Genomic DNA, 12,270 nt, shown 5'->3' on the forward strand with positions numbered 1-12,270 from the left:
CAGTGGCGTGTGGGACAGAGGCGTGTGGGACAGAGGCGTGTGGGACAGTGGCGTGTGGGACAGAGGCGTGTGGGACAGAGGCGTGTGGGACAGCGGCGTGTGGGACAGCGGCGTGTGGGACAGAGGCGTGTGGACAGTGTGGGACAGAGGCGTGTGGGACAGCGGCGTGTGGGACAGCGGCGTGTGGGACAGTGGCGTGTGGGACAGAGGCGTGTGGGACAGAGGCGTGTGGGACAGAGAGGCGTGTGGGACAGTGGCGTGTGGGACAGAGGCGTGTGGGACAGAGGCGTGTGGGACAGAGGCGTGTGGGACAGAGGCATGTGGGACAGCGGCGTGTGGGACAGAGGCGTGTGGGACAGCGGCGTGGCCAGCAAGCCTGCTCACCTCAGCTGGAAAGGAGCGCTGCAACAGGGGGAAGTCACGAGGACGACTAGATGTCTGCCAAGAAGAGATCAGAGCATGGGCTTGCCTGGCATCCCCAGCAACGGGCAGGCTGGGCCCCGGAGGGCCATCGTGTGCATGCTGCCCGGAAGCGGATGGGGACCTACCAGTCACATAGGGCCCCAGAGGCATCTGGCTGTAGTTGACAATCCCTCCCGGTCCAGGGCCCCGGAAGTTGGACCCAAAGCTGTTGTACATCTGAGAGGAGCCGAAAGCGCCCTGGAGGCAAGGACCAGCTTTACAGGTGACAACCAGAACATCACCCAACCCCCACCCAGGGGCACCCACCCCCGTACAACAGGAGGACTCAGGCCCATGATGCAGTGTGCAGGCCAAACCTGACCTGCTGGATGGTGGGGTCACCAGCGCGGTTGGTGAGGCGGCTCAGGATGCTGCGTTCCGACATCTGCAGACGGGCAGCCACCGGGGGGATGCGTGACAACATGGAGGGCAGGCGAGTCACATCTGCCTTCATGTCGCTCAGCAGTTCCTCCAGCTGGTTCAGAACTGCAAGGCGGAAGGGCCTGAGCTGGAGGGCTTGCTCTGCCCTCCACGGATGCCATACAGCAGTGGCCAGGAAGGTGCCTTGGACATACATCACAACACACACCCAAAAGTAGACACCATGGGCCATCCCTCGCCAGGCTCTTCAGATCCTGGGAAGCCTAGGATTACCAACTGGAGAAACAGGGTTTGCAAGAAAAACTCCTTCAAGGGCCCCTCCTGGCAGAAAAGAACCCCAGACACTTGGCCTGGGATTCCCTCTCTGGGTGGCCAGCAACCCCACCGACACTAGGTCATTAGGGCCCACAAACCGTAGCGGCCAGTGGAGACAGAGCATGGACCAGCCCTTCACATATGAGTAAAGTGTCAGCCATACTGTTTCCACTCTGGGCTGTCCCCTGCCCGCAAGGAGCCTGGGAGCCCCCAGACCAGCAGAGATCTGGAGTAAGATTCAAAGGAGACATTGGACAAATTGTCCTCCTTAGATTCCAGTGCCCTTGCCCCGAGATGGAGGCACTTAAGATGCATTGCTCCAGGCACAGGACTCGCTCACCCTTGCGCAGGACAGCGACGTGAGCATTACCTCTGTGCTGCCTGCCCAACCTGTGCCCTCCTTGTTGGCCTTTCTGTGAAGGGTTTAAGGGGGGCAGGTGGAGCTCTTCCCTGCAGGTGAAATGAGATACAGGAACAGAACTGCACCCTTCTGGTCCCAGAGGCCTCACGCTCTGGGCGTCCCATCAGCACCTCCAGTGGAGGCCAAGCATGCTCCTTGGGCAGGATGATGGCTCCGAGCTGCACCCAGAGGTGGGGAACAGGGCTCACTCACCCTTGTGAAGGACAGCATTGGCAGGCTTATTCCCGGCAAGTGACTCCTTAGATAGGTGCTGGTGGCTCTCAGCAAGGCACTCCACCTCTGCCAGGCGCGCATTGAGAGCCATGGCAGGGTGGTTGGGATCCTGGGTCATGTTGAGGTACGCAGCCCTCCGGAGCTGTTCCTCGATCACCAGTGCCTGCTCCAGCAGCTGGGGGGTGGGAGGGGTGTGAAGGGACAGCACTGACCCTGCCCCTCCTCCCACTAGCTCCCCCAGAAGTTGAGGCTCTGGACTGGCCTCCTCCTTCCCCCCCTAGCCTGATCTACTGGCCTTAGGAACCTTTCACAAACTGAGTTCTCAGATCCCATCCCCTGGACAGTGGGGGATAGGCACATCCTGAGGCATCCCCTGAGCAGTGGGGGATGCTCACACACTGGGGCCTTGCCAGCATGGACTGACTGATTCCTTAGAGGAGAGCTTGGCGCAGGTCTAGGTACAGGGATGGGTGGGGAGGTAACACCCCTGAAGGCCTACCTTGAACCTGCGGGCCAGAAACTTGTTCTTCATTTCCAAGTAGTTGCCCTTGTGGATCTCAGACTTAAAGGGCTCGTTGAGGATCATGTACCGTGGGTCATTCTGAATGTCCTGCCAGCGGGCATAGCCATGCCTGGGGGGTACAGTTAAGGGCAAAGCTGGCCACAGGAAAGAGGGGCTGGACAGGAGGGGTGAGGTGGAAACAACCAGGGTCCCAGCTTGCTGTCTGTCTGTGTGCACCCAAGCAAGTCACAGACTCAGCTCAAGACAAGCATGCTGGTAGCAATGACAACAGTGGCAGTAGCTGGCACTGGCCGGCAGCAGGCAGGGAGGGCACTGAGGCCTCCGAGTGTTGACTCTATCCCAACACCCCAGATGGACACATGCAAGTCCCAACCCCTGGAGCCTAAGAATGTGGCCTTTATCCAGATTTGGTTAAGAAGGGTTCAGACTAGATGAGGGAGAGCCTAAATCCCAGTGATTGTGCCGGGAAAGCTGACTGGGGGAAGACAGACAGACAGACAGACAGCAGAACATGACAGAGAGACACAGAGCCCGGCCAAGGAGTGTCAAGGTTATGGGCAATGATCAGAAGCTGGGAGATGAAGGGACGGTCCTCCCTCGAGCCTGGAGGTCCCCTGAGGACCAGAGAGGCAGACCAGAGTCATCCCAGCTTGACTGGCCAAGGATACGTCACGATGCCTGCCAGCAGCCAGTAGTCATGGCGGCGGTGCCAGATTTCGTAGATTTTTCCTGAGGACACAGCGGCCCGTTCCTCATTCTGCCACAGTGTGTGCAATTCTGAAGAAAAGTAGCCGAAATGAGCATGATGAAAGATTTCCCCCAGCCCTGGCTTGCTCAGCACCCGCCATCACCCAGCCTCGGAGGTGCATTGCTCCAGTATTGCCAAGAGGGGCATAGCGGACTGATACCAACCATTCATACCCCAGTATAAAGTTACCGTCTACCCAGACTCCTGGGAAGGGAGACCAACAGCCCAGCCCTGTCTACTGCTCCACCTCGGTACCTGTGAAGCCCCCATCTGCAATGTTGAACATGAATTTGAATTTCCCGTTCTTGTCTTCTTTCTTCCCCTCCTCATCTTCCTCTCTGTCACCGTTTTGCTGTGTCTCCATGGGCTCCTTCTCCTCAACCTTGGAGTCATCTGGTGGGGAGGAAACAGGCTATGTTGACTATCTCTATAGGAGGCATTACCCAAAGCCCTCTTCCTGCCACGCACTGGGAGCCCCAAAGACAAGCAGAACATATGTCTGTCCTCCATGTGCCTGTCACACATAGAGACTTAAAAGGAAAAGGGCCAAGGACCCTCTCTTTCCACCCTGAGCAGGTTCTGGGCCCTAGCACCCCTCCCCCACCACACCAGAACAACCTCGGCAAAGGGCAGAAGAGCACCATGAAGGGAGGGAGAATTCAGGTTCAGAGATGACAGACAACCCCAGGGCTCTGACCAGAGAGTAGCTGCTCTAGAGCAGAAATGCAGAAAGCTGAGCCACAGATGTTCTGTGACCAGCACAGGAGGAGGGAGGGGGGAGGTGGGATGAGTCTGCTCCCTGGAAAAAGAGCCCTCCAGACAGGAGGAACTTGCAAGCCCGGGTTCCTGTCCACTGACTCCTACCAAGGCCTGGGGAGAGCACCCAGATACTGACCAGGAGGTGGATGGTAGGGAACAGGAATCAGTGCCCACCTGGCCTGAAATCGCTGCTGTGACTTGGGCTCGGCTCCAGCTTGTCTGGGATGGGCTCCTTGTCTGGCAGCACTTCCTCTGCAAAACAAGGGGGGCTCGTGGGCAGAAGAGGGGCCCCCTATTCATCAGAGGTGCTAGTCAGGGTACAACAGGCACAGCCTAGAACACTCCCCGGGCGGAAGGGCTGGCCTCTCCCACAAAGCACCATCTTCAGCCCTGCTCCTACCAAACGTCACATGTCAGCCAAAATAAGTGCATGTCATGGGTGTGTGTGTGTGTGTGTGCACGTGGAAAGGAGCGCTGCACATGTGTGTGAAGGTCAGAGGTTGATGTTCAATGTCATCCTTGTGACCATCACCTCATTTCTGGAGACAGAGCCTTGTTACTCGTGGGTTCAGGTAGTCTGGCCAGCAAACCCCAGGGTTCCTCCTGTCTCCATCCAGCCCTGGGGTTACCCACATGTGCTGTATTTGGGATTTGGTTGGTTGTTGGGGGGAGGGCTGGCTGGGGTTGGGTTTTGTTTCTGTTCTTGTTGTTTTGTTTATTGGTGTTTTCTGCTTTTGCCTTTGCTCTGTATGGGTGACAGAAACCCTGAGCCATCTCCCAACCTCTCAAAGTAAACGTTAGAGCCAAATCTATCAAGAGGGATGGTGATTATTACACCACTAGAACTACTAGAAGCTTCTTCAGCAGAAAAACACTAAACGCCAAAACGAATATCCGCCTAACGACACAATATGGCGTGATACTGAACCTGCAATCGGAGTGAGGTTTTAGCACAGTCTCTCAAGAAGTGATTGGTCATAGCAAATACCAAAGAGGACATTAAAGCACAACCTTCAGCATCTAATTAACAAGCTCTGCCTAATGATTTGAAGTGTGTAAGAACCTCACATCCAACTGCCTTCTTCCAGTCTACACGAGGCATTTACTAACTCTGGCCCTGTTAAACCAGAGGCAAGTTTGACAGTATCCGGATGGACTCATGTTTTCAAACGAGAATCCAAGTGAGGTGGAACCCATAATCAAAACATAACCCAAGTGCCCCAAACACTCGGTGACAGGGTTAAAGTCTGCGTATAGACACCTTGCCCTTCCCAACAGCAGGGCTAGCATCCAGGCATGGTAAACAGACTCGAGTGTGGTCCAGTGACCTCCCCGGGGCTGCAGAGGTCACATGCTGTGCTGAGAAGGCCCTACCTTTCGGTGGCTGCTCCGGCGAGCCCTGGGCCTTCTCCGCCTCCTCCATCCTCTCCTCTCGAGCTCTGTCCTTACTGTCTGAGTTCTGGTGCTTGTCTTCACCTTCTCCTCTGTCCAGCGCAGTTGGCAGGGCCTAGAAGGACAAGCTAGGGGCTGCAGGACCTGAGTCTCAGCAGGGATGCTTGGCAGGGACTATGCACTGGGCTGGAGTCTTCAACCCTACATGTCCCTCCTTATTCCCTGCCTGGTCCCCCTAGGCCCAGAGACTGGAACTGGGAACCAGGAAGGCCTGGGTTCTACCCAGCTGGGCCAGACCAAGCTCCACCCACATTTTCCACAGGCCCAGCCACCAGCAGCTTTCATACCTGGATTTCCTGGGGCTTCTTTGGCTTCTGCATGCCTGACTCCTTCTCATCCATGTAGCCCAGCTGGGCTTCCATTTTGTCTGCAACATTAAGAGAAAGAGGTGAGACAGGGGCATAGACAGGACAAAGGAGCAGGGCAGGGAAGGGCATGCCAGATGAGAGCAAGGCCTCGCAATGCTCCACAGTGGGAGACAAATTCAGAATAGGGCTCCAGGCCTAAAACTCAGGCCCTTGTAGGACCTCGGGCCTAGTGAGGCCACCATCGCAATTGCCCTCCAGAAGCAGGGGAAGGAGGGTGTGACCCAGGGCTGGGTTTCTTCTCGGGGTGAGTCCAGCAGGACCCACTAGCCAGTGGCTTTAGAAAGGCAGGTTGCATGGCAGCACGGGAGTGAAATCTCAAGGAAGGAAAAGCCTCCAACAAGATGTTGTGGGGTGGTGGGACTCTCACTTTGAGGGTTACACTGAAGGCTTGGCCCACCTCCCATGACCCTAGATCTCTCCCAGGCTCGCCCTAAAGCCAAACCTGGCAGGCCCAGTGGGGCCGCTGGGAGCTGTGCAGGGCTGGCAGGCACTGGTGTGTTGGGATCTGAGGAGAGGACCTCGCAGGGCTTCTTGCCCTCGGGTCCCTCAGGGACCAGATCTGGGGTGCTGTACTTCCCGTTGACATGTTCAAACTCCTGCACCTGGAGCAGTCAGAGGAGAGGAGAGGAGAGGACAGGGGTGACTCTCGAAGGCAGCCCCCAGGACAGTGTTGCAGGCTCGGGTGCTGCTGTGCCTAAGGCTAGCCAGGACAGATGTACTTTTGACCCAACTTCTGCCAGTGGCCCCCTCTCCTTAGAACTCACCCTCTGGCCTCATCCTCCCCCACTTCCCCCTGGAAGGCTCCTCTAGTCTGTTCCTTTTGTCTGAGTGGCTGTGTGACCTGAACCAGGCACTTGTCCCTCGGCAGCGGGCTCCCCCGACCCCCCATCAGAGGCAGTGCTCGGGGCCACATGCCAGCCAGAAGGCTAGGAGAGGCTTACTCACCCACCTTCTTCCTAACCAGCGACATGACCCCAATACGCGTGAGCACATGCTGCCTGGACAGGCCCTCCCGGGGTACACCGTCTGCGAAGGTCTCTGCGCCGTCTGCCCCTGGCTCACACAGGTGCCGCATGAAGAGGGACACATAGGCTCTGGGGTGGGGAGGACTGAGGCTCAGGGAGTGAGGTGAGGCTGGCAGAACCCCCAGAGATGGAATCCTCCACCACAACGTGCCTTGAAAGCGGGCCTGCTGGGGCCAGGCCCCTGGAAAGGTAGGGGAGCCTCCTTGACAGGGGACCCATCTCAGATACTCCTGGCCCTGGATGGTCCCACCTCACTATCCCAGAGTTTGGGCTGGAGGACTGCTGGCCAGTGTTTTCTATGAATCAGCCCTACCCAACATACTGCACCCAAAGATTTGATAATCAGGCACATTCCGGACACCTTTGACCAGGAGGTAGCAAGCACTGTTCACTAGTGGGCCCACTCCACAAGGATCAGAAGCCACGCCCTCCTGGACCACCACCGCACTGGGACCCTTTACCTAAATTCCTTCTCAGTCTTCCCGCGAAGGTCCCGCACCAGCCAGTGGGAATTGAAGGCGTCCTGGGGGGGCATGCCCCAGCGCATGATGGCATTCAAAAAAGCCTTCCTCTGTCTGGCATTGAAGCCCAGAACCTGGCCAGGGTGGAGAAGGGGCGTGATCTCAGGTTAGATGGACTGAACTGGTGGCTAGGGGAGGGAAATCACGGGAAACCTGATCCCACAGGGTCTCTCTCAGCTTCACCTCAGCGTGACCCATGAACCTGGGAAAACCCTCGGTTCCTCCATACCCCGGGGGCTGTAAGGAGTAGGGCTGGGAGGGACCAAGGAACAGGCAGAGCCCACCTCAATGTTGCCTCCAACTCGAGCCAGAAGAGGCGGCAGGGGCTTGTCCCTGTCACTCTTCAGCTGCCTCCTAGACTGTCGCCGTCCACCTGGAGAACAACCCACCACGGACCCTCAGGCTGGTGTGGAAGGCTTCCATCAGCATACTCAAAACAGCAAGACCCTCGGGACGACCTCCCGCAGCTCCCCGTGGGGCACCGCAGCCCAGCCTCAACTGGCCATCAGTCCCCACGGCACTGTGGCAGCCCAGGTCACCCACACTAATACTCACTCTGCCCTTCGGGTCTCTCCTCAAAGTCCTCGTCCTCATCCTCAGAGCCGATGGAATACTCGGACTGATTGTCCGAGAGCTCATCCTGCCACTCTGTAGGCAGTCAGCAGAGGGTCCTTGTGCACCCCGGGCCAAGCCAAACCCTCCCCAGGCTAGTCACAGCCATGACAATGACAGTGGCCTGTAGGTGACCGCACTCGGGAATTGCCTTGCTATCTGCCGGTTTCACAGCTGGAAAAAGACTTGTGGAGGCTCGCCCTCACTCCAACACTGAAGCCACCGGACTGATAGCCATCTTGTCCCCAAACCCACACCTGCCTGCCCTTTCCCCCAGTGCAGTATCTGCCACACACCCCACCTGCTCCAGCCCGTGTAGGAATGCCCCTGCTCACCACACGCACCCTGGTCCTCCTGGGAGGCGTCATTGTAGTTGACTTGCTTGCGGATGCGTTTGCCCTTGCCCAGGTTGCGGGCCAAGTCCTCCTGCTGCTGCTCATAGTGGTGGCGCAGCAGCTTCTCCCAGTAGTCAGGGTCCACATTCTCCTCCTGCTTGATCACCTCCCGCTCGACCTCCTCCTGGGGATGCAGATGTGGGGGAGAGCTGGGCACACACAGTTGCTTCTGCCACACCTCACCCACCTTCACAGACCCATGTGCCTACTCCACAGAGCCCTCCCTGATCTCTCCAGCCCTAGCTTGTCTTCTGCTGCTCATCACTCCACAGGTAGGTACAAACTCTGGTACCCAAACACTGCCCTCAGGGTTCATGGTTTTATATTTGTTTTGTTTTGTTTTGTTTTTGTCTTGCTTTGTTTTGTTGTTTTGGGTTGGTTGGTTGGTTTTGTTTTTTTGAGACAGGGTTTCTCTGTGTAGCCCAGGCTGTCCTGGAACTCATTCTGTAGACCATGCCCACCTCAAATTCAGAGATCCTCCTGCCTCTGACTCCTAAGCACTAGGGTTAAAGGCAGGCAGGTCCATTGCCCAGCTGGGTTCATGGTTTTAAAGGGAACTATAACCAATGCCCAGGTTTGCAAGGAAGATGGTTAGAACCAATGGGAGAGATGAGCTGTGGCAGCAATTGGGCTTTTCAGACACAGGAGGGAGATGAGGTAGAATGTTCTAGAACAGGACGAGACAGAGGCATGGTGTGGGGCTGGAGGGTGAAGGAAGAAGCTAATGGAGCTGCAAGGGGCAGTGTGGCACCCGATGGCCTTACCACGCCGTCCTCCTCGCGGACCACGTACTGTGCCACCTTGAAGGAGCTCAGGTATTCATTCATGTTCTGTAGCTCCGTGTCATCTGTGGCATCCTGGTTCCGATCCAGCAGCTTGGATATGGCCGCATCATCATAGTGGATCACGCTGCTGTCTTCCACGTCCTTGTTGTCACCTGAGCAGTGAGCACGGGACAGCATGTGGACACAAATGTGGGTGCCCAGGTCCAACCTCAGGGTCAGCTGCCAAGATGGCCCTTCTGCTGGGGTGAGGAGGTTGGGGCCCAGGCAGGTGTGACAGTTCCCCCCGCCCACCCATAGCCTATTGTGGACAAGCAAACAAGGAGCTACAGGCAGCAGAGGACCCCTTCCTGTCCAGGAGCAGCCACCTGACGAGACAAAAGGCAGTGGGTGACTCAGGTGGACCCCTACCTGGTGGGGTACTGCCATGCTTTTTCTTCGCTCCGGCTGCCAAAGATCCGCCCTTGGAGGACTGTACATCGGGGATGGGTGTGGCAGGTCTCTGACCCTGGGACATCATGCCTGAAAGGGAGAAGGGGAGGGACACTGGACCAGGGCACTGAGGGACTTGGGTTGGTGGTCAACAAGCAGAGATGCAATCCTAACCCACTCTGGGGTGTCCCAGGCGGGGAGTAGAGAAGAGGACAGGAACCCTGGGTTCACACCCCCACGGAAGGGAGGCTCACCCTCCACATCGTCCTTGAAGAGCTCCTCCGTGCCAAACTTAAGGATGTCATCCAGCTCCTGCTTGGTCATCGAGCCTGACTTGGAGCCCAGGCCAGGTCGCACCACCAGGTGAGTGAGCATCATCTTGCGCTTGGCCACCTGAGTGATGCGCTCCTCCACAGAGGCCCGGGTCACGAAGCGGTAGATCATCACCTTCTTGTTCTGCCCGATGCGGTGAGCACGGCTGAAGGCCTGGAGGAGACTGCAGCTCAGCACCCAGGCTTGACTCGGGGCTCTGGGCCACCACTGGGTGCCCAGGAAGGATCTGGGCCACCGCTGGGTGCACCAGGAAGAACCTGGGCCACCGCTGGGTGCACCAGGAAGGACCATACAGACTCGGGGCTCCGGGCCACTGCTGGGTGCACCAGAAAGGACCTGGGCCACCGCTAGTTGCACCAGGAAGGACCATGCGGGAAGCCCGCGGTCATGCAAGGGGTAGCCTGACCACACGGGGAGGGGCGCACACTTCAGCATCCAGCAGCACTGTGGCCGACGGCCAGTTGCCTGGCATGGGGACCTAGGTGTGACTTGAGGCGTGCAAGGGTGTGTCCAGGAACAGTGTCCTGCATGCCTGATGGACTCCAATGCTGGGTCACGGGAAGGTGGGCCACATCTCACTGCGTGTCGAGTGATAACGGGACAGTAAAGCCGTGTGCTGGAAACACGGCAGCCTTGGAGGGCAGCTAGGCCTGGGAACTGGCCTGGAGGGTATGCCTGGGACACCATTGTGTCTCTTTACGACATGGCACTGGTGTGGTGGTGTATATGACGCACAAGTGTGTGTGCACCCCAAATTGTCCAAGTGTATCATGTCCTGCCCCAAAGGGTCTGGAGAACGATGGGTGGCTCTATTTCTCCACCCCTGCGCTCTCTCCCTCCTTCCCTATCATCCCATCTGTCTCCCCATTTCCTCCTCTCCCCTAGATCCAGCAGGCTCCCTGTATTCTTTATCCCCTCCAAAACTGTCACCATGATGCATCCTGACTCCCTCTTCCTGCCTTCTTCCCTGGCCAAGGCCCTGAAGGGAATGGGACAGATGAAGGCTGTGTGTCTTGAACACCTCCCCTGCCCTCTCTGAGCCAATTGTGCCCCTCTCTCCTCTCACCTCCCAGGGTCCTCTTTTAGGATGGGGCTCCACACCAGGAGGGCACAGTACCACAGACATGAAGGGACACGGAGGGGAGAAAGATCAGCGGTGCCGAGGGCACAGTAAGAGATTAGGCGCACACCTGGATGTCATTGTGTGGGTTCCAGTCCGAGTCATAGATGATAACTGTGTCCGCTGTGGCCAGATTGATGCCCAGGCCACCGGCACGTGTTGAGAGCAGGAAGCAGAACTGCTGGGCCCCAGGAGCTGAGAAAGAGGCCAACGGGCAAAGGTGAGTTAGTAGGCACACCTGGGCAGGGGTCAGGTAGACAGCACACAGGAGGGCAGGAATCAGAGTGAAGGTCCCCTGGCAGAGGGAAGGGAAGAGGCTGTGATCTCAGAGCAGTGGCCACATCACCATCGGCTGGGCTCGTGCAAGCCTGCAGATGCTGGGCCCTGGCCAAGTTGGCAGGAGCCAGAATGAGAAAGAAGCCAACTTTCAAGGCCCAGATGGGTATCAACCAAGGAAGGCCAGCAGCCAGTTTGCAGCACGTGGCATTTCCTTCCCACTCTGCCTTCTTCCTGTCCATCTCTAACGCTGCTTAGAGAACTTTTCTATCTGCTGAGTCACCTTAGAACCCCACAGACCATAAAATGTGCCTGGCATGATGGTACACATGTAACCCAGCCATGGAATACTGAGGCAGGAGGATGGTGAGCTAGAGGTAAGCCTGAGCTATAGAGTAAGACCTTAAGAAGATAAGGACAACAGTTGTGGCCTAGGCAGCTTGGGAAGCACTGTTAACTGGACAGTCAGGCTAAGACCCCCGGAGACACAGGGTCCCTTGAGAGGGGCGGGTACCATTGAATCTGTCGATGGCCTCTTGCCGGAGGCCCCCAGTAATGCCCCCGTCGATCCGCTCATACTTGTAGCCCTCATACTCCAGGAAGTCCTCCAAGAGGTCCAACATCTTGGTCATCTACAAAACACATGGACTCATGAGTGGCTGCTACCAACCCAGGACCCCACCATGGGTAAGAGAGCTCCAGAGCAGGAGGACATGCCCAAAGCAGGCCTGCTGAAAAGATGCAGCCCCCAAACTCACCTCACCCACCACCTATTCTCAGAGCATGGAGGAGTGGGGCACACATAATCGCAGGCACAAGCCTCTGGCTCACTCACACTTCCCCGAAAGAGAGCCACGGTGCCTCTGCCGGCATCCAACACTCTGCAGGCCCCGTGCTTCCTTCTCCCCACAACTGCCACCTCCTTTTATGTTATATTCCCAATGTTAACTCCCACGAGGCACTCCCTCCGAGCTCCCAGAGTCCTTTCTGGTCCCCTCCAGTCTTTAAATAGTTCAGCTATATGAAACTATGGGCAGACTTCCTCCCGCAAAGCATGGGGATTTCCATACTGCCCTCCACCACCTGCTGTTATTGAGAAGTCTGAGGGCTAGGTCCCTCCCTTCTCCAAAGT

At 57.2% G+C, this 12,270-nt stretch overlaps 1 protein-coding gene across 5 annotated transcripts in view; it reads right to left on the reverse strand.

Annotated features, from left to right (window-relative positions):
• Chd5 (chromodomain helicase DNA binding protein 5) overlaps nt 1-12,270 on the reverse strand; it is a 53,185-nt gene that overhangs the window by 4,111 nt on the left and 36,804 nt on the right. For 2 of the 5 annotated variants that reach the window (XM_057783766.1, XM_057783765.1), the window contains exons 21-41: nt 11,653-11,770; nt 10,933-11,057; nt 9,664-9,895; nt 9,389-9,499; nt 8,960-9,132; nt 8,136-8,319; nt 7,744-7,836; nt 7,473-7,561; nt 7,129-7,262; nt 6,592-6,736; nt 6,085-6,244; nt 5,562-5,641; nt 5,197-5,329; nt 3,997-4,074; nt 3,319-3,456; nt 2,984-3,092; nt 2,292-2,424; nt 1,772-1,967; nt 785-948; nt 549-660; nt 385-438 (exon numbers count right to left, since the gene is read on the reverse strand). In XM_057783766.1, the coding sequence (XP_057639749.1) occupies nt 431-438; nt 549-660; nt 785-948; nt 1,772-1,967; nt 2,292-2,424; nt 2,984-3,092; nt 3,319-3,456; nt 3,997-4,074; nt 5,197-5,329; nt 5,562-5,641; nt 6,085-6,244; nt 6,592-6,736; nt 7,129-7,262; nt 7,473-7,561; nt 7,744-7,836; nt 8,136-8,319; nt 8,960-9,132; nt 9,389-9,499; nt 9,664-9,895; nt 10,933-11,057; nt 11,653-11,770 (2,715 nt within the window). In that variant the 3' untranslated portion in view covers nt 385-430. The remainder of the gene's footprint in view (nt 1-384; nt 439-548; nt 661-784; nt 949-1,771; nt 1,968-2,291; nt 2,425-2,983; nt 3,093-3,318; nt 3,457-3,996; nt 4,075-5,196; nt 5,330-5,561; nt 5,642-6,084; nt 6,245-6,591; nt 6,737-7,128; nt 7,263-7,472; nt 7,562-7,743; nt 7,837-8,135; nt 8,320-8,959; nt 9,133-9,388; nt 9,500-9,663; nt 9,896-10,932; nt 11,058-11,652; nt 11,771-12,270) is intronic. The other 3 variants (XM_057783767.1, XM_057783769.1, XM_057783768.1) reach the window with 3 other exon arrangements.

The sequence above is a fragment of the Chionomys nivalis genome, chromosome 11 (assembly GCF_950005125.1).
Source record: "Chionomys nivalis chromosome 11, mChiNiv1.1, whole genome shotgun sequence".
NCBI classification, from domain to species: domain Eukaryota; kingdom Metazoa; phylum Chordata; class Mammalia; order Rodentia; family Cricetidae; genus Chionomys; species Chionomys nivalis.